The 21975-nt window shown below is 39.3% G+C and overlaps 1 protein-coding gene across 4 annotated transcripts in view; it reads left to right on the top strand.

The window, feature by feature from the left end:
- Positions 1 to 21975, top strand: part of LOC133558869 (arginyl-tRNA--protein transferase 1-like) — a 100952-nt gene that overhangs the window by 6467 nt on the left and 72510 nt on the right. For all 4 annotated transcript variants that reach the window (XM_061910002.1, XM_061910001.1, XM_061910000.1 and 1 more), the window contains exons 2-6: positions 2962 to 3025; positions 3133 to 3195; positions 3286 to 3392; positions 3469 to 3690; positions 13273 to 13487. In XM_061910002.1, coding sequence (XP_061765986.1) covers positions 2962 to 3025; positions 3133 to 3195; positions 3286 to 3392; positions 3469 to 3690; positions 13273 to 13487 — 671 coding nt within the window. The remainder of the gene's footprint in view (positions 1 to 2961; positions 3026 to 3132; positions 3196 to 3285; positions 3393 to 3468; positions 3691 to 13272; positions 13488 to 21975) is intronic.

Raw genomic sequence — 21975 nt, 5'->3', positions numbered from 1 at the left:
GGCTTTCTGAGACTCTTTTTTTGTTAGCACAGGCAGGATGTAGCAGGTCTTTTATGGTGAAGACAGGAACTGTGCAGTCGGTCTTTAGAGTTTTGACAGCATGTACGGTCCAAGAGTCTGTTGAAATATAAAGTGTCTGTCCTGTCAGTGATTTTTTTCTTAGCGCTCGCAGCAGCCAGCGTCCTCTCACAAGATCCTCGGGTGCCGAGAATGTCAAACAACTGACGAAAGTGAAGTCTTGGTGAAGATTGATGATTGCTCATTTTTATGTGTATTTTTTTAATGCCTGGCTTGCGATCGACTGATACACCCTCCGCGATCAACCGGTAGCTCGCGATCGATGTAATGCCCACTCCTGCTCTAACCACGAGGCCACTGAGTAGGTTTCCATTGTGGTCCGTTAAATATTCATGACATTTGTTACGTTTAATGATAAAAGATATATAACCGAGTGTTTCCCCCAGAAAATGTGTTAGTTAGGTTGGTGACTCTCCAGGAGGACGGGACCGAGGAAGGGGGTGGGTGGGTGTGAGGATCGGTGTATCTCGGCCTGTCGCCATCACGTCTCCACCTCGTCGCTGCCACCACAGCCTAGGGGGGGAAATACACTACAGACTGTGGTGACGTAGGCCTGCTTCGTCGCATGAAGAAGCCTACAACTTTTGGTTGTGTTTTCCACTCCATTTGCTGAAAGGCAGTATACCACATATATCTCGATATTTTTCCGTAAAGTAAAAACCAAACAGTCCTAGTTACCAGAGATACTAAAATAATGACTTACAAAAGTCAAATTAATGACTTACTGTAAGTAAGCGTTTGCAATAAGCGTTTGGAAAAAAAGAGTTAAAAGTGGGGCCACATGCTGACATATGCTCAACTCCATCCATCCATCCATCCATCCATCCATTCATCCATTTCCTACCGCTTCTCCCTTTTGGGGTCTCTGCTTAATTTATCACAGCATTTGGGAAGCCTGTAGTTGATTTTTATTTTGTAAATGTTATATTTTTATCAACATGTGATGTGGCTGGGGAGAGGGAAGTCTGGGCTTCCTTGCTTAGGCTGCTGCCTCCGTGACCCGGCCTCGGATAAGCGGAAGAAGATGGATGTATGGTGATAGTAGGAACCCTGCCATTCAAAACTTGGCTGCTACATTACTAATGATTAATGTAACTATAGCTGAAAAAATTGTAAAATAGCAATAAGAGAGGCTATTCATCCCTGAACACCATGGATTTCATGTAGGCTTTATGATGCAGTTACATTATTATATCAACTATCAGAGACAGAAACTCTTCTAACATAATGTTGTTTTTTGCTGCTTCAACACTGCTCAATCAACACAGAAAAAAATAAAGTGAAATGACTTACTTTTTGACTGTAAGTCAATATTGCTTGTCTTTCTCTCAGACAGACAGGGCTTTGCTGTCCGTAACACACACACGCACGTACGCACGCACACACACACACGCACGCCCGCCCACACACCTACTGCACAGTGAGCTAACATTATGCTAATAGCTAATTAGCCTTCACCTCAAGGACTGGGAGCGTGCTGAGCTGCCGCTTGTTTCTAGAACTTCAACGGGCTCATAGGGACGTTACTAGTAGTTGACTGGGAGGTGTTTATTATCATTTGGGGAGAGTCTGCTGCCTTAACCTCTAAAAACACCTTTTTGCTTGCTCCACATTACATGCGCTCTGAATAAGTACTGCTGATTGGTTGTTACATGCACTCTGAATACGCACTACTGATTGGCTCTTACCGCTCTGCATGTAACCAATCAGATGGTTCTGTGACATACTGACAGAGGCAGACGCAGAACTAACCAGAGCAGCTTTTTAAGACTTTTTTTTTTTTTTGTTAAGACTTTAGTTTAGGCCGTATCTCTTCGTTGTTAAGGCGGCCGCCTTAACAACAAAGCACTGCGGGAAACCCTCTAACCTGTGAGGTTACATTTTCTTTTAAATTTAAATTTAACATCAGCATAGCCATTAAAGACATAATATTTGTAATCTGTGCCAATATTAAATACTGTTAAAATCAACTTTGATTGATATTACAGAGATGGTCAGTTAAAACAAGTCATAAGGATCCGCAAATCCTAATGTGATGTCATAGGTCAACCAGAAAAGTAATTCAGTCATTCGCACTAAAATTAAAAAAGCGTATGTCAGTGTACTGATGGCACATGGCAGATAACCAATAGCCGCATTTGAGAGTGCTTATAGACACTTGGACTTTACACGTAGGAGTGGAAATCCAAAAAAACAAACTATTTGAGAAATCAGACTAATTTAGTGCATAGTAGTGAGTGACTGTTTCAGTAATCATTCTCCACTGTGCTTCTTTCTTATCGTGGTACCTTGTTTAAGTAAATCCACCACAGTAAGCTGCTTTTTAGCTGGAGTTTGTTTGTTGTTGCGGCCTTGTTTGCCTCGTAAAGAGTTGCATTTTCCGCACTCGGCTGAAATACTGTGTTTTCAGATGCTGTAATAAGTTTTTCGTGACGCTGACTTTTTTAAAAAAACTTTGAAAGGTGCTGACATTTGTTCTTGGCCTAGTCCTGCAAAACCAAACTACTAGTAACACTTTTCTTTTCTTTGGAACAAACTTTGCATTGTAGTTAGCATTAGCTATGTATTACTAGATGTGTGAGTCTCTGCTAAGGAAAGAAGGAGGAGGATGGATAAGATGAGAAAAAACATCTATTTTCAAGGCTTACGTGACACACTCCCTCACTTGACAGTACATTTAATGACAAACCAAAAAAAGTGGATTAAGAGGTGATGAACAATAACACCACCGCCTTGGCGGGAAGGTGAATGTTGCAGCTCATTAATAAATAAGTGAGATAGAAATGTATTTTTTGTCATTTATAAAATAAGATCGCATTGAATCAATAATTCCATAGTTTTTCGACTACTATAACTTGTTAGTAATACTATTCTATTCCTCAGGTATGTGGTCTCATGCCATGACAGTTCAAGACTATCAAGACCTCATAGACAGAGGATGGAGAAGGTACCAAGTGTTTTTGTCTGCTTTTGACCCACCGAACAATTAGTTTAATTATTTCAGCCCAATTGCATATTTTTACTGTAAACTAAATTAGTTTTTTCATGTCTTAGAAGTGGAAAATATGTTTACAAGCCTATATTGAACAAGACCTGCTGTCCTCAGTATACTATCAGGTAGGATTTTCGAACATGAATGACAAACGTTTTCACTGGTATTTTCTGGAAGCATTTTAACTGCAGCTTTCCCTTGTGCTCCCCATCAAGATGTGATCCTGTGAAATTCCAGCCTTCCAAATCCCATAAGAAAATACTGAAAAAGATGAATAAATTTCTTTCTAAAGGAGAATTACCAAAAGGACCCGGTGAACCTGGTGAGTATTATAATTAAATATACAGGAATATGTTTTCGTTTTCAAATGTTCATACTCCTTATTTTTTACTTTGTAGGGGAACCAATGGACTCAGTGTGTGAAGAATCAGGTGCACGAGAACCGAGTATAAAAATGCCAAAGTCTGCTATTACAGACATTCCAAAGGAAGCACTGGAGTGCCCGGCTATCACAGTAGTTAAGAGGAATGAAGCAGACACCACACCTACTGGGTCAGAACTATCCAGAGGAGATCCAGGCTCTGTCTCAGATAGAAAAACAACTCCAGCTCCTAAACCTGGTAAGAACTCTGGCAAATCATAGCATGATGTGTGGAAATTAGTGCTGTCAAATGGTTATTCAACTTTTGAATTGGATTAATCATATTTTGGTATTTGGATTAATCATATTTAATCACAGTTGGTTACTTGCTTGCGTAATTAAAATTCGCCTAAGAAAAGATCCCAATATTTGTACACAAATGTTATTGTCAAAATGTACTCCGGGAACGTTTTTAAAGGTTTTACTTGAATGCATGTCATTTATTTGCACAAAAGCTTGGAAACTGTTTTTTCTAAAGTTCTTTCAGGCTGTATTTTGGAGTCGGAGTCACCTCACTCATTTTAGCACTGCCTTCTATATTTATCCGATCACTGATCGTATGGCGGTTAAGGTAAAAAAGCTTGTACGGTAAATTGTATTTTTAGTCTAAGTGTGCACATGATTGAGGTGATAATTTTTTCGTCATTAATCACATGAGTTAACTCGTTAGTTTTGACAGCCCTAGTCGAAAATACATTGTGTGACCTAAATTAGTTTTTTTAATTATTGTCAGGCTTCAGTGTGTTGATGCCCTAACTTTATTAATCACACAGGCTTTTCACCTGAAAGGGACATATCATGGTACCCTTAAAGTACTGTAATTTCTTTCAACCAAAAATACAATGTCACATATTCCATCCATATCACAAAATGTGTACTTGTACAGCATGCCAGCGGGGCACAGTGTTAAAGGGGACCTGCAGTCTTTTTGGAATTTTGCCTATCATTCATAATCCTTGTGTAAGACAAGAACACATCTTATAATGCTTTTTAAATTTTCAGAATCAGAATAAAGTATGTCAGTTTAATTTTGTGTGATTTTAAATAAACACTAGCAAAAGGTGGCTGACAATGCAGATCATTTCGTATATTCCGCCTATGGAGTGCTCTAAAAAATAATCTGAAAACCTCTGTTTTAATGTACACCACATGCTGTAAATATTGATGTAATGTAGTAACAGGTACATTCATGATAACATTTAATACTTATGTATTTTGGTCATTTTAAGCATTACAGCGGCACATTGATTTCACAGACGCTTCACAACGTTTGCTATTTCCTTCATTAACTACTACTTACAATGGTGGACTTAATGAGAGCCGGCAACGATGACTACTTTGGGAAATATGATAATCCACAACCTTATGTTTTTGAGCCTGAATATAAGTAGGATAAGTTACAAGTTTTAAAGCTGGGGAATAAGCATATTTCGCTCTAATGAAACACTAAGCATCATGTAGCACAAATGCTAAGGGGCTAAGGAAGAAATACAATCTAACAATATAATACTACAAAATAATCAGTAATTGTACAATCTCTGCTCTCACTGAGATGGACTGATTGGATGTTTGTATCTTTCAGCACAGATGATGATTGAGATGATGAATTAATCGCAATCCTTACTTGTAAGGTAAAAACAAAGTGGGTGCAAACTAATCGCTAACAATGTTGCTAATACTTTGTTAATATGCAGGTCATGACATGTAAATGACATGACATGACATGTAAATGTCATGTAAATTGTTTTTTGGTTTTTGGATGCTTTTAGAGGGCTTTATTGTTGTTAGCCGTCTAGTGATAGTTTTATATTACCAATTACAATGCATAAAAAAGAGAAAAACACCAGTTATTACCTTACAAAGGGATTGTGATTCTCAAGATATAAAACTGGTTAGGCTTTCCTTAAACTTTAAAGACTGTTCTCAGCCTATCACATTCAAAGGGAAGTGATAACAAACTTGAAACTCCCATTAGGCACAGGAAATAGTACTTCCAGTTGTTTGTATTTTAGCCATCAATCACTTTCACTACATTCATTCATACCTAACAATGAAGTAAGACTAAGTTCAGCCCACACAAATTATAGCGCAAACATACACTGTAAATAGCTGCCTCTAGGTAATTTAATCTTGCTGACACGTTTGGAGACATAAACATAGCATGAATATGTTCCAGTCTATGTCACCGCTATACTTTTAACAGACACCCTCAGTTAGATGTCTTTCAGTTAACTTTGTTACAGGAGTGTTTACATTAGTTTAACTTGAACGTGTGCACGGCTGCACATCTTCATGATGGTATATATAGATAAATATAGATATACAAAGTGCTCCCGAAATGTAAATGGTCAAAACAAGAGCTTCTAGGATGGTCAATCGCAGAAATGTCTTTGCAAGAAAACAAAGTGCAGAAGATGACCAAGTAAACTGTAATCTTGATTAGGCTCATACTTTAAGAGGATTGAAAACGTTACTCTCTATTACAAAACCCAAAACCAGTGAAATTGGCACGTTGTGTAAATCGTAAATAAAAACAAAATGCAATGATTTGCAATTGTTTTTTAACCTATATTCAATTGAGTAGACTGCAAAGACCAGATACTGAACGTTCGAGCTGGTAAACTTGATTTTTTGCAAATACTAGCTCATTTGGAATTTGGAATTTGATGCCTGCAATATGTTTCTAAAAAGCTGGCACAAGTGGCATTAAAGACTGAGAAAGCTGAGGAATGCTCATCAAACACGTATTTGTAACATCCCACAGGTGAACAGGCTCATTGGAAACAGGTGGGTGTCATGATTGGGTATAAAAGCAGCTTTCATGAAATGCTCAGTCATTCACAAACAAGGATGGGGCGAGGGTCACCACTTTGTGAACAAATGCTTGAGCAAATTGTTGAACAGTTTAAGAACAACATTTGTCAACGACCTATTGCAAGGAATTTAGAGATTTCACCATCTATGCTCCGTGATATCAAAAGGTTAAGAGAATCTGCAGAAATCACTGCACATAAGCGGCAGTGCCCAAAAGCAACATTGAATGCCTGTGACTTTCAATCCCTCAGGCGGTATTGCATCAAAAATCGACATCAGTGTGTGAAGGATATCACCACATAGGCTCAGGAACACTTCAGAAAACCACTTTAAGTAACTACAGTTTGTCGCTACATCTGTAAGTGCAAATTAAAGCTTAGCTATGCAAAGTGTAAGCCATTTATCAACAATACCCAGAAACGCCATGTCCGAGCTCATCTAAGATGGACTGATACAAAGTGGAAAATGGTTCTGTGGCCTGATGAGTCCACATTTCAAATTGTTTTTGGAAACTGTCGACATTGTGTCCTAAAGACTAAAGAGGAAAAGAACCACCCGGACTGTTTTAGGCGCAAAGTTCAAAAGCCAGCATTTGTGATGGTATGGGGGTGCTGTGTTGGATCCGCTTTGGACTGGACTCTCGCGACTGTGTTGGATCCATTGTGGATTGAACTTTCACAGTATCATGTTAGACCCGCTCGACATCCATTGCTTTCCTCCTCTCTAAGGTTCTCATAGTCATTATTGTCACCGACGTCCCACTGGGTCATTATTGTCACCGATGTCCCACTGGGTGTGAGTTTTCCTTGCCCTTATGTGGGCCTACCGAGGATGTCGTGGTGGTTTGTGCAGCCCTTTGAGACACTAGTGATTTAGGGCTATATAAGTAAACATTGATTGATTGATTGATTAATGCCCAAGACATGGGTAACTTACACATCTGTGAAGGCACCATTAATGCTGAAAGGTACATACAGCTTTTGAAGCAACATATGTTACCATCCAAGCAACGTTTTTCTCATGGACGCCCCTGCTTATTTCAGCAAGACAATGCTAAGCCGCATTCTGCATGTGTTACAGCAGTGTGGTTTTGTAGTAAAAGAGTACTGGCCTGCCTGTCGTTCAGACCTGTCTCTCATTGAAAATGTGTGGCGCATTCTGAAGCGTAAAATTTGACAACGGAGACCCCAGACTGTTGAGCAACTTAAGCTGTACATCAAGCAAGAATGGGAAAGAATTCCACCTGAAAAGTTTTAAAAATTCAGTTCCCAAACGTTTCTTGAGTGTTTTTAAAAGGAAAAGCCGTGTAACACAGTGGTAAAAATGCCCCTGTGACAACTTTTTTTGCAATGTGTTGCTGCCATTAAATTCTAAGTTAATGATCATTTGCAAAAAAAATAGTTTTTCAGTTCGAACATCAAATATCTTGTCTTTGCAGTATATTCAATTGAATAAAAGTTGAAAAGGATTTGAAAACCATCGTATTCTGTTTTTATTTACGATTTACACAACGTTCCAACTTCATTAGTTTTGGGTTTTGTAGATGACCAAATATGTTTTGGGCAAATTAGACTAATTGGAATTACCTATGTTGATGCTTCTGTACGTGCTGTCTGCCCAATTAGTTCAAGCTTGTACAACTTTCAGTAAATGGAACTCTTTTGGGATCTATTTTCTATGACTCACACTAATGCACCTCCTTCACAAATTAAACGATTTGATAATTTTTTCACACACACCAACATTTTTCGACCGCACTATGCAAGTTTGTTGCATGACAGTTGTTCATTTTATGGCAAACAGTCCCTGCAACTTTAACAGTAAATAGGTCAGTCCAAAAATTTTTAATCAATCTCAATTTTTTGCTTTGGTGGCAGTGCTTCGTTTTTTTTTTGTGATGCCACAAACATTGCTTTTTTTCTTAGTATACAACAGACACATCAGAATAAAATTTAACATCGAGCAAGTATTCACTGCGCTTCACCTTTTCCACATCTTGTCATGTTACAGCCTAATTCCAAAATGGAATACATAGTTTTTGCCCTCAACATACAATATCCCATAATGACAGTCTGATTTTTTTTTTTTTGAGAGCTTTTTGCAAATTAAAAAAACGACAATTAAAAAATCACATGTACATAAGTATCCACAGCCTTTGTTCAATACGTTGTTGATGCACTTTTGGCAACAATTACAGCCTCAAGTCATTACGAATACAATGCCACAAGGTTGGCACACCTATCTTTGGACAGTTTTGCCTATTCCTCTTTCCCCATTCCTCTTTGCAGCACCTCTCAATCTCCATCAGCTTGGATCGGAAACATTGGTGCACAGACATTTTCAGATTTTTCCAGAGATGTACAATCGGATTCAAGTCTTGGCTCAAGCTGGGCCACTCAAGGACATTTACAGAGTTGTCCTGAAGCCATTCCTTTGATATCTTGGTTGTGTGCTTAGGTTTGTTGTCCTGCTGAAAGATATACCGTTAATCCAGTCTGAGTTCAAGAATGCTCTGGAGCAGGTTTTCATTCAGGATGCCTCTGCTGCATTCACCTTTCCCTCTATCCTGACTGGTTTCCCAGTTCCTGTCGCTGAAAAACATCCCCACAGCATGATGCTGCCACCACTATGCTTCACTGTAGGGATGGTATTGTCCTTGTGATGAGTGATGCCTGGTTTCCTCCAAACCAGACGCCTGGCATTCTTGTCAAAGAGTTCAATCTTTTTCTTATCAGACCAGAGAAATTTGTTTCAGACCAAATTTGTTTCTCATCGCCCGAGAGTCTTTCCGGTGCATTTTGGCAAACTCAAGGCGGGCTGCCATGTGCTTTTTTCTAAGGAATGGCTTTTGTCTGGCCAACCAATACAGGCCTGATTGGTGGATTGCAGCAGAGATGCTTGTTTTTCTAGAATGTTTTCCTCTCCACATAGAAATGCTGTAGTTCTGGGTCACCACCATGACTGCCCCCGATCACTCCACTCCGCTCGAGGAAGAGTCCTGGTGGTTCCAAACTTCTTCCATTTACGAATGATAGAGACCCCTGTGCTCCTTGGGACCTTCAAATATCTTTTTCTGTACACTTCCGCAGATTTGTGCCTCGAGACAATACTGTTTTAGAGGTCACTTCAACTTCATGCTTGGTTTGTGCTCTGCCATTCACTGTCAAGGGCGGACCTTATCTTTAGATAGGTATGTCCAAACAACTACATTTACTCCAATTTAGCTGTAAGAACATCACAAGGATGATCAGTTATATGCACGTGATCTCAATTTTGAGCTTCATGGCAAAGGCTGTAAATATTTATGTACATTAGGGCTGCAACTAACGAAAATGTTGTCGCTAGTCATCGACTATCGTTCAAAAAGGATACACATTCACTTGCTATAATTTAGACATTAACTTTTAAATTCATCTGGAGATATTTTTAAGCATGTGCCTACCAACTGCTAACTACACAACACCGGAAATGTGTAACGTGAAAATCCGTCCGACTAGAACTCTATCAATAATAAAAGTTTTGTGTGTGATTTATGTAAACCCACTACAATATCAAAACATAAGATATAAATAAAATTTGTTGAACACTGGCCTTAAACTCAGGTACATGCTGTTCTTCTTGCCTACACGCCACAGTGAATTGCAGGACAGGAAGACTTGAGGGCCGCCGAAACAAGACCTTAACATAATTTTCATCATCTAGCTAGCTGACTTGTTGACTGTGAAGCTCGCCGAGCCACAACGTTGACAGCTTTCTACTTTGCTGCTAATCATATTTGGATGATTACAATCCAATCCCTGTTATTTCCGAACCAGATGTAGTTCTTGAGCATTTATTAGTAGCCAGCGGTAAGGTATATTTTTGAAGTGATGGATTTAAATGGCGACTTGTCCAGGGTGTGCACCGCCTTCCGCCTGATTGTAGCTGAGATCGGCTCCAGTGCCCCCCGGTACCCTGAAGGGAATAAGCGGTAGAAAATGGATGGATGGGATCGATTTAAACAGAGGTCACACCACCGGAAGTATATTACCCAAGGTGGTGCAGCTATGGGATAGAGTTGCCAAAGGAAAAACATTTTCTGAGTTCTTTGCATGCATGTTATAGATATAATTTGACATTACATTTTCAATGATAACAATGTTAAGTAAATTATCTACTAAAAAAACAAACCTTCTGTGGTACATTATATGAGACATGCAAGTGTCAAAAAGACAGCCAAAACAGGTTGGTATATGAGAATAAATCTAAAGGTAATGTATAGTGCAGAAATGCATCAAAATTGCAGGAAATGTAGCCTTGATTTTCCTAATTTTCTTTCGGGGCTTGCGTGGCAGCACTTGGTACCAATTGAAATGTTCCTCTTTGTTTCGTCAGTTTTCCTCTCTTTTTTCCTCCAAATGTGCTACTGCTCACATGCCTAAAGTTACTCCCAAAACATTTTTGCCCCGAGTGTATACATGATCCTTCAGTTTAAACTGCAGTTGCCATGACCGGTATTGATTCCTGCAGATTTGTACACATAATCAAAAAGATATGTGGATCTGGGGATTTCTGATTAATGTGTTTTTCCACACATGTTTTAACTACATTTGTATATTTTGGGCTGTGGTTCTATTGCAAACCACAACATTTTTACTCGACAATCTTACAGTTTGTGCTTTTTAAAATACTATTTCATATTCAGTTCAAGAAAGTGCCTTGTTTATTTTGCAGTTTTGTTAAATTTGTGTACATTTTCCAAAGAGCACATCTTTTTTGATGATCATTTCACTTTTTTGAGGCCCAATCAGAGTTCTTCTGTAAACTTTTTTGATACTTGTGTCTAAGTTTGACTGAGTCCCTAAAGTGATGTTAACCAAAAAGTAACAAAAGTTTATAACGTTATGTTAAAATGGTTAATATTGTTTCTCCCCCTTAAATATAGGAAACAAACCTTTTTGTGATTTGTGACACAATAATAATAATAAAATAATCACAGCAATAGTCCTACTTTTATTTTGACCACTGTTTTGGAGTTGTGCTTTTGGAGCCAGGGACAGTGTCATAGCTTTATGAAGTGCTAAGTGCTGAGGTGGGAGTATGTGTCTGTCACAGGAAATGATCTGTCAAACGTAATCCCGCATGTGATTGTGTGTGCAGTCCTCAGGAGTACCTGAGGTGGGATGATGGCTGAGGGAGTGTGATTAACACAGTCCAGAATCTAGACCATTATACCTATTGCACCCCAGTGTACTGTCGATTGAGGACAACCACTAAACTGAGTTATAAATCCACATGGCGCATTGCAGCTTTGTGTCACTGAAGTTGTTTAAACTAGAATGATAGCTTTGCTCCAGTAGGATTTTAGTCAATGTTAATAGAAAATATTTTTGATGCAAACACCATTATGTGGTGAATAAGTTAGACTAGATCAGTGGTTTTCAACCTTTTTTCAGTGATGTACCCCCTGTGGACATTTTTTTTATTCAAGTACCCCCTAATCAGAGCAAAGCATTTTTGGTTGAAAAAAAGAGATACATAAGTAAAATACAGCACTATGTCATCAGTTTCTGATTTATTAAATTGTATAACAGTGCACAATATTGGTCATTTGTAGTGGTCTTTCTTGAACTATTTGGAAAAAAGATATAAAAAATAACTAAAAACTTGTTAAAAAATAAACAAGTGATTCAATTATAAATACAGATTTCTACACATAAAAGTAATTATCAACTGAAAGTGCCCTCTTTGGGGATTGTAATAGAGAATTCTAAACATTTCTTCACAAAAAAAAAATCTTTAACATCAATATTTATGGAACATGTCCAAAAAAAATCTAGCTGTCAACACTCAATATTGCATTGTTGCATTTCTTTTCACAGTTTATGAACTACCATTCATATTTCATTGGAGTATTATTCAATAAATATGTTTATAAAGGCTTTTTGAATTGTTGCTATTTTTAGAATATTTTTAAAAAATCTCACATACCCCTTGGCATACCTTCAAGTACCCCCAGGGGTACGCGTACCCCCAGGGGTACGCGTACCCCTATTTGAGAACCACTGGACTAGATGGTCTCGCTGCATTTAAAACCACAGAACAGAAGCGATCTAAATTAAGAAATAGTATCTTGTCAAGAGGGGTTTTCCCTCTCACACGCTGATGGAGGAAAAAGGTAGAAAGTGAGCTTATGGTTGCGCCTGGCAATTTGACAAGCAGGAAATGGCCCTGTTTCCTTAATGCTCCAAACAGGATGTGGGCGTATAAACTGTTGACATGGGATGCCGGGAGAACTGCGGGGCTTGGCAAGAGTCCCAAGAGCTGGTGGGGGCAAAAGGAAGAGCAGAAGGGAGGTGCGGGTTAAGGGAGGGGCTGGGACAACATCACATTGCCACAGAAGTTGTTAAATTTGGTGATGTGATGATGATGATCAAAGCGCATGCTCAGATGGGACAGAACCTTCTCTGTTGCGGGTCCCAAACTCTGGAATGATCTCCCTCTCCATGTGAGACAGGCTCCTTCTTTGGCTTTTTTTGAGACCCTTCTTAAAACCCATTTTTATTCACTGGCTTTTAACCCAGTATGAGACGTTAAACTGTTTTTAACTTTTAACTATTTTAACTGTTTTTAACTGCTTTTTATCTAACAAATTGTTCTTAGGGTCATTTGTATTTGCTAATTCAATGTGTTTTTTTTACTTCTGTTTTAAATGTTATTTTTTTAGTCCGTCCTTTGCCTTTATTTCTTTGTGGTGTACAGCCCTTTGTTCTTCAACTGTGGTTGTTTTTAATGGGCTTTATAAATAAAGTTGGTATGGTATGTTTAATGTGAATCAAACTACCTTATTTATTCAATATTGCGGATGTTTTTTCCATGTAAATCTACAGACATAATGTTTGCCCTGTACTTATGGAAATATTTGAGAGTGAGTACACCTCCATTTTATTTTTTTTATTACACACTCTTCTTTATGTATGACGTGCAGGTAAAGGATCAGATCCCAACCGACCCCCATGTCGGAAAGCCAAAGACTTGAGGAAAGAGCGGCGTCATCAGAAGGAGCAGTTGAAACATAGCATTGTTGGGGTTTCTGCCACTTTGACCACAAGCTACCCTCCTTCTACCCTGACCAACCAGCCCAAAGCTTTGGAAGATTTCCTCACTGAGACGCTTGCTGACAGCTCGTCTCATTGCCTTGAGGTAAGCCATTGGTGGTTTTGGTTCTCTCCATTTTTGTGACATGAATTAAACATTAGCCTGTTGGGAGGTGTCAAATAATTGTTATTTCCCTCTTCCAATATATTTAGCTTTCACCATGTTTGTGTGTTGAGGCGAGCTGGCCAAAGCAGTGTGGAAAAACACTTAAGTACCTGTTTTTCTTCTAAGTGAATAGCTGAAACTCCACAAATAATTATTTTTACAGTGATTTTTGACCACTCCTCTTGACAAAATTGGTGCAGTTTAGCTACATTTGTTGGTTTTCTGAAACAGACTTGTTTATTCAGCATTGTCCACATGTTCTCAATGGGGTTTAAGTTAGGACTTTGGGAAGGCCATTCTAAAACCTTAATTTTAGCTTGATTTAAACATTCCTTTACCACTCTTGACAAGTGTTTGGGGTAATTGTCCTCTTGGAACACCCAACTGTGCCCAAGACTCAACCTCCCGGCTTATGATTTAAGATTGTCCTGAAGAATTTGGAGGTAATTCTCCTTTTTTATTGTCCCATTTACTCTCTGTAAAGCACAAGTTCCATTGGCAGCAAAATAGGCCCCGAGCATAATACTACCACCACCTTTGCTTGATGGTAGGAATGGTGTTCCTGGGGTTAAAGGCCTCACCTTCTCTCCTCAAAGCATATTGCTGGGTATTGTGGCCAAACAGCTAAATACAATATTTTTCGGACTATAAGTTTTTTTCATAGTTTGGCCGGTGGTGCGACATATACTCCCGAGCGACTTATGTGTGAAATAAACACATTTCCATAAAATATAAAATAATATTATTCATCTCATTCGCAGAAGAGACAAAGAAAATGTCAGCAAGCGTCACACACACGTCAGTAATCATCACTTACACGTCAACCAATAAGAATTCGGCGGGGGAGGGTCATGGCAGAAGTGCATTGTGGGTCATGGAATGCTAACTGCTATTTGCTATATGCTACTGCCATAGCTATTAAAGTGGACCATTTAATCGTTGGCGGTAACTTATAAAAACTGAGCAGGGCTGAACAAAAATTGGACTGAGAAGGAAATCATGTACTGCAGATTAGAAGCTGGACGTAGTGAAATATGCAGCAGAAAATGACAAGAGGAAGAGGCGCATATCTTTGGTGTTGGCAGATTTGTTTAGAAGCGACATCGAGGAAGAAGATTTCATCGGATTTATCGATTAGGAGTGACATATTGTTTGGTAAACATATAGCATGTTCTATATGTTATAGTTATTTGAATGACTCTTACCATAATATGTTACGTTAACATACCAGGCACGTTCTCCGTTGTTAATTAATGCGTCATATAACGTACACTTATTCAGCCTGTTGTTCACTATTCTTTATTTATTTCAAATTGCCTTTCAAATGTCTATTCTTGATGTTGGATTTTATCAAATAAATTTCCCCCACAAATGCGACTTAGACTCCAGTGCAACATATATGTTTTTTTCCTTCTTTATTATCCATTTTTGGGCGGTGCGACGTATACTCTGGAGCGATTTATAATCCGAAAAATACGGTATTTGTTTCATCTGACCATAAAACCTTCTTCCAGAAGGTATTATCTTTGTCCATGTGATCAGCAACAAACTTTAGACGAGCCTTAAGGCAGTGGTTCTCAACCTTTTTTCAGTGATGTACCCCCTGTGAACATTTTTTTAATTCAAGTACCCCTAATCAGAGCAAAGCATTTTTGGTTGAAAAAAAGAAACAAGTAAAATACAGCACTATGTCATAAGTTTCGGATTTATTAAATTGTATAACAGAGCAAAATATTGCTCATTTGTAGTGGTCTTTCTTGAACTATTTGGAAAAAAATACATAAAAATAACTAAAAACTTGTTGAAAAATAAACAAGTGATTTAATTATAGATAGGCACCAGCGCCCCCTGCGACCCTGAAAGGGAATAAGCGGTAGAAAATGGATGGATTTCTACACATAGAAGTAATCATCAACTTAAAGTGCCCTCTTTGAGGATTGTAATAGAGATCCATTTGGATTCATGAACTTAATCCTAAACATTTCTTCACAAAATAAGATATCTGTAACATCAATATTTATCAATCAATCAATCAATCAATGTTTATTTATATAGCCCCAAATCACAAATGTCTCAAAGGACTGCACAAATCGTTACGACTACAACATCCTCGGAAGAACCCACAAAAGGGCAAGGAAAACTCACACCCAGTGGGCAGAGAGAATTCACATCCAGTGGGACGCCAGTGACAATGCTGACTATAAGAAACCTTGGAGAGGACCTCAGATGTGGGCAACCCCCCCTCTCTATGGGACCGAAAGCAATGGATGTCGAGCGGGTCTAACATGATACTGTGAAAGTTCAATCCATAGTGGCTCCAACACAGCCGCGAGAGTTCAGTTCAAGCGGATCCAAGACAGCAGCGACAGTCCCGTCCACAGGAAACCATCTCAAGCGGATCAGCAGCGTAGAGACGTCCCCAACCGATACAGGCGAGCGGTCCATCCTGGGTCCCGACGAGCGGTCCATCCTGGGTCTCGACTCTGGACAGCCAGTACTTCATCCATGGTCATCGGACCGGACCCCCTCCACAAGGGAGGGGGGGACATAGGAGAAAGAAAAGAAGCGGCAGATCAACTGGTCTAAAAAGGAGGTCTATTTAAAGGCTAGAGTATACAGATGAGTTTTAAGGTGAGACTTAAATGCTTCTACTGAGGTAGTGTCTCGAACTGTTACCGGGAGGGCATTCCAGAGTACTGGAACCCGAACGGAAAACTTTCTATAGCCCGCAGACTTTTTTGGGGCTCTAGGAATCACTAATAAGCCGGAGTCTTTTGAACGCAGATTTCTTGCCAGGACATACGGTACAATACAATCGGCAATACGTAAGTAGTAAAACCTTAAAGTCACATCTTAAGTGCACAGGAAGCCAGTGCAGGTGAGCCAGTACAGGCGTAATATGATCAAACTTTCTTGTTCTTGTCAAAAGTCTAGCAGCCGCATTTTGTACCAACTGTAATCTTTTAATGCTAAACATGGGGAGACCCGAAAATAATACGTTACAGTAATCGAGACGAGACGTAACAAACGCATGGATAATGATCTCGGCGTCTTTAGTGGACAAAATGGAGCGAATTTTAGCGATATTATGGAGATGAAAGAAGGCCGTTTTAGTAACGCTTTTAATGTGTGACTCAAAGGAGAGAGTTGGGTCGAAGATAATACCCAGATTTTTTACAGAGTCACCTTGTTTTATTATTTGGTTGTCAAATGTTAAAGTTGTATTATTAAATAGAGGTCGGTGTCTAGCAGGACCGATAATCAGCATTTCCGTTTTTTTGGCATTAAGTTGCAAAAAGTTAGCGGGCATCCATTGTTTAATTTCATTAAGACACGCTTCCAACTGACTACAGTCCGGCGTGTTGGTCCGCTTAAGGGGCATGTAGAGTTGGGTGTCATCAGCATAACAGTGAAAGCTAATACCGTATTTGCGTATGATGTCACCCAGCGGCAGCATGTAGATGCTGAAGAGTACAGGGCCAAGGACCGAACCCTGGGGAACTCCACACGTTACCTTAACATAGTCCGAGGTCACACTGTTATGGGAGACGCACTGCATCCTATCAGTAAGATAAGAGTTAAACCATGACAGGGCTGAGTCTGACATACCAATTCGTGTTTTGATACGCTCTAATAAAATATTATGATCGACGGTATCGAAAGCAGCGCTAAGATCGAGGAGCAGCAACATAGATGACGCATCAGAGTCCATCGTTAGCAATAGATCATTAGTCAATTTTGCGAGGGCTGTCTCAGTCGAGTGATTTGCCCTGAAACCGGATTGAAAGGTTTTACATAGATTGTTAAACGCTAAGTGTTCATTTAGCTGCTCTGCAACAATTTTTTCGAGGATTTTCGAAATAAAGGGAAGGTGAGACACCGGTCGGTAGTTTACCATGAGGTCAGGATCGAGGTTAGGTCTTTTAAGGAGAGGATGAATAACCGCTTTTTTGAATGCAAGGGGAACAGTGCCCGAGGAAAGTGATAAGTTTATAATATTTAGCACTGATGGACCTAATAATACAAAAAGCTCCTTGATAAGTTTCCCAGGAAGTGGGTCAAGTAAACATGTTGTTTGTTTTATTCCATTTACACGTTGTAACAATCCTTCTAATGTTATTTCATCAAAACGAGAGAAACTATTTTGGATATTTGCAGTATCCGCCATATATACAATCGTATCTGTGTTACTATAACCCAGTTGTAGCTGGGACGCATTGTCTTTAATCTCCTTTCTAATAAGTTCAATTTTCTTATTAAATAACTTCATAAAGTCATCTGCCGAATGGGTGGAGCTACTGGAAGGAGTCCCTTGTTGGGTTAGCAATGCTACTGTACTAAACAAAAATTTTGGATCGTTTTTATTAATGCGGATGAGATTTGAGTAATAATTAGTTTTAGCTAAGGTAAGCATGCGTTTATAAGTTATTAAACTATCACTCCATGCTTGATGGTGCACCTCAAGTTTAGTCGTGCGCCATTTGCGTTCCAGCTTTCTACATAATAATTTCTGAGCTCTAGTTTCTTCAGTAAACCATGGCGTACGCCTTTTTGGAACCTTTTTTAACTTCAGCGGTGCTATACTATCAATGGTTTCGCACAGAGCGTTGTTAAAGTTGTTAGTGAGGTTATCAATAGAGCCCACATACTTTGGGAACGGTGCCATTACCGAGGACAGTAGGTCCTCCGCAAGAGTCGTCGTTGTGGCAGCATTAATGTTGCGGCTGCTATAGCAGTTATTATTATTATTAGTTTGACGAACATGCGTCTGAACTTCGAATTTTATAAGGTAATGATCGGACAATACTTTAGTATACGGGAGTATTGTAACTTTGGAAACGGTGATACCTCTGACAAGCACTAGGTCTATCGTATTACCGCTGCGATGCGTCGGTTCATTTATTATTTCTGTAAGACCACAGCTATCAATTATAGTCTGGAGTGCCACGCACGGTGGGTCGAATGGGGTATTCATATGGATATTAAAGTCCCTCATTATAATTATATTATCGGCGTGCGTCATTAGATCAGCAACAAACTCTGAGAATTCACTAATAAAGTCCGAATAGGGCCCTGGGGGGCGGTAGATAACGGCCAGGCACAGAGGCAGAGGTGTGGAACATGTCCACAAAAAAATCTAGCTGTCAACACTGAATATTGCATTGTTGCATTTCCTTTCACAGTTTATGAACTTACATTCATATTTTCTTGAAGTATTATTCAATAAATATATTTATAAAGGATTTTTGAATTGTTGCTATTTTAGAATAATTAAAAAAAATCTCACGTACCCCTTGGCATTCCTTCAAGTACTCCCAGGGGTACGAGGACCCCCATTTGAGAACCACTGCCTTAAGGTGTCGCTTCTGGGGCAAGGGCTTCTTTTTTGCATGGTAGCCTCTCAGTCTATGGCAATGCAAAACACGCTTGACTGTGGACACTGCCACATGTGTTCCAGCAGCTTACAATTCATTGCCGACCTGCTTTTTGGTGGTTCTCGGTTGACTCTTGATAATCCTGCCCAATTATCTCTCAGCAGCAGGTGATAGCTTGTGTTTTCTTCCTGATAGTGGAAGTGACAAAACTGTGCCATGCACTTTATACTTACAAACAATTGTCTGCACAGTTGCTATTGGGACTTAAAGCTGCTTTGAAATGGCTCCAAGTGATTTTCCAGACCTGCTCAAGTCAACGATGATTTTTTTCAGATCTGCGCTAAGTTCCTTTGAATTTCCCATTGTCGTGTTTGTAACCGAGTCTAATGACTGCATCACATGAGCCATATTTAAATAGGCTCAGAGAAGTCAACAGGTGTGGTCAATCATTATCACTCACATGAAGTTAAGAGGCCATGCCATGAAGCTAATTTGATTTGATTGTAACTTTTCTACATCACCAAAATTGATAATGTATGTTGCTGGATGTATACGTTTGACCCAGCAGATTTGGTCACATTTTCAGTAGACCCATAATAAATACATAACAGAACCGAACTTCATGAATGTTTTTGTGACCAACAAGTATGTGCTCCTATCACAACAAAATAAGAGTTGTAGAAATGATTGGAATCTCAAGACAGCCATGACATTATGTCCTTCACAAGTGTATGTAATCTTTTGATATCACTTATAAAGAGCATAATGTCATGGCTGTTTTAAGTTTGGTTGTTTTATGAATTTATTAGGGGTCTACTGAAAATGTGACCTAATCTGCTGGGTCAAAAGTATACATACAGCAATGTTAATATTTGGTTACATGTCCCTTTGGCAAGTTTCACTGCAATTAAGCACTGGTTCAATTTTTGATCACTCCTCTCGACAAAATTAGTGCAGTTCAGCTAAATTTGTTGGTTTTCTGACATGAACTTGTTTTATTCAGCATTGTCCACATGTTTAGGTCAATACTTTGGCAAGGCCATTGTAAAACCTTAATTCTACCTGAATTTAGCCATTCCTTTAACACTTTTGACGTGTGTTTGGGGTTATTGTCCTGTTGGAACACCCAACTGTGTCCAAGACCCAACCTCGGAGCATATGATTTTAGGTTGTCCTAAAGAATTTGGAGGTAATCCTCCTTTTTCATTGTCCCATTAACACTCTGTAAAGTACCATTTCCACTGGCAGCAAAATAGGACCAGAGCATAATACTATCACCACCATGCTTGACGGTTGGTTTGTTGTTCCTGTGATTAAAGGCCTCACCCTTTCTCCTCCAAACATATTGTTGGGTATTATAGCCAAAGAGTTATTTTTTTTTTCTTCTGACCACAGAACTTTCCTCCAGAAGGTCTTTTCTTTGTCCAAGTGATGTCTTTGCTGTCTCAGGGTCTGGGTGGATTGCTGTCATTGACAGACAAATGAATTCCCAATTGTATCAAAACATATTACAGGAAAACTTAGGCACACCTGTCTGCCAACTGAAGCCCAAGAGAGCATGGGTGATGCAACAGGACAATGACCCATAAAAGTAAATCAACAACAGAATGGCTCAAATAATAGAAAATACGCATTCTGGAGTGGCCCAATTAGATTCCTGACCTAAACTCGATTGAGATGCTGTTGCATGATCTCGAGAGCAATTCACAGCAGACACCCCAATTATATAGTTGAACTGGAACACTCCGTTTCCATATATTTATTTAAGTCACAACAATAGACAGTCTTTTTAAACTAATGCCGCACAAAAAAAATATAGGTTTTCATCTTTTTATTGAACACAACATGTAAACATTCACAGTGAATGGTGGAAAAAGTATGTGAACCCTTGGATTTAATAACTGGTTGACCCTCCTTTAGTAGCAATAAACTCAACGAAAAGCTTCCTATAGTTTCAGATCAGATCTGCACAACATTCAGGAGGAATTTTGCACCATTCCTCTTCACAAAACTGTTTCAGTGCAGCAATATTCTTGGGATGTCTGGTGTAAATCGCTCTCTTGAGTTCATGTCACAGCATCTCAATTGGGTTGAGGTCAGGAATCTGACTGGGCCACTCCAGAACGCATATTTTCTTCTGTTGAAGTCGTTCTGTGGTTTTACTCCTATGCTAGGGGTCGTTGTCCTATTGCATTACCCATCCTCTGTTGAAATTCAGATAGTGGACAGATGGTTTTAAAAGTTTAGCCTGCAAAAAGTCTTGATGAATTTGGGAATTAATTTTTCCATCGATGAAAGCAGTCCGTCTAGGCCCTGAGGCAGCAAAGCAGCCCCAAACCATGATGCCACGTCCACCACATTTCACAGTTGGGATGAGGTTTTGATGTTGGTATGCTGTGCCTTTTTTTTCTACACATAGAGTTGTGTGTTCCTTCCAAACAACTCAATTTTGGTTTCATCTGTCCACAGAATATTTTTCTATTAGTGTTCTTTTGCAGACTTCAATTATGCAACAATGTTTTTGTAGACAGCAGTGGCTTCCTCCGTGGTGTCCTCCCATTAACTCCATTCTTGTTCAATGTTTTACGTATTGTAGATTTGTAAACAATAATGTCAGCTAGTGCCAGAGATTTTTGTAAGTCTCTAGCTGACACTCTAGGATTCTTCTTCACCTCACTGAGCATTCTGCGCTGTGATCTCACAGTCCTCTTTACAGGTGGACCACACCTAGGGAGAGTAGCAACAGTGCTGTACTTTTTTGTAGACAGTCTTTCATATCGTGGATACATGGACATCAAGGCTTTTAGAGATACTTTTGTAACCATTTCCAGCTTCATGACAGTTAACATTTGATCTTAGATCTTCTGTGAGCTCTTTTGTGCAAACCATGGTTCAATTCTTCTTGAGAACAGCACACTTATCACAGGTGTCTGTTTTTTAAAGGGAAGGGCAGCTTTTACCAACACATACAGTATGATCTTGTTACATTGATTAGACTCCATGTTGTCTGAGTCCTGGCTCCTGTCAGCTCTTGAAGAAGTCATTAGCCTAGT

This window comes from Nerophis ophidion, linkage group LG09 (genome assembly GCF_033978795.1).
Source record: "Nerophis ophidion isolate RoL-2023_Sa linkage group LG09, RoL_Noph_v1.0, whole genome shotgun sequence".
NCBI lineage: Eukaryota > Metazoa > Chordata > Actinopteri > Syngnathiformes > Syngnathidae > Nerophis > Nerophis ophidion.
This window is presented reverse-complemented; position numbering and strand designations above follow the sequence as displayed.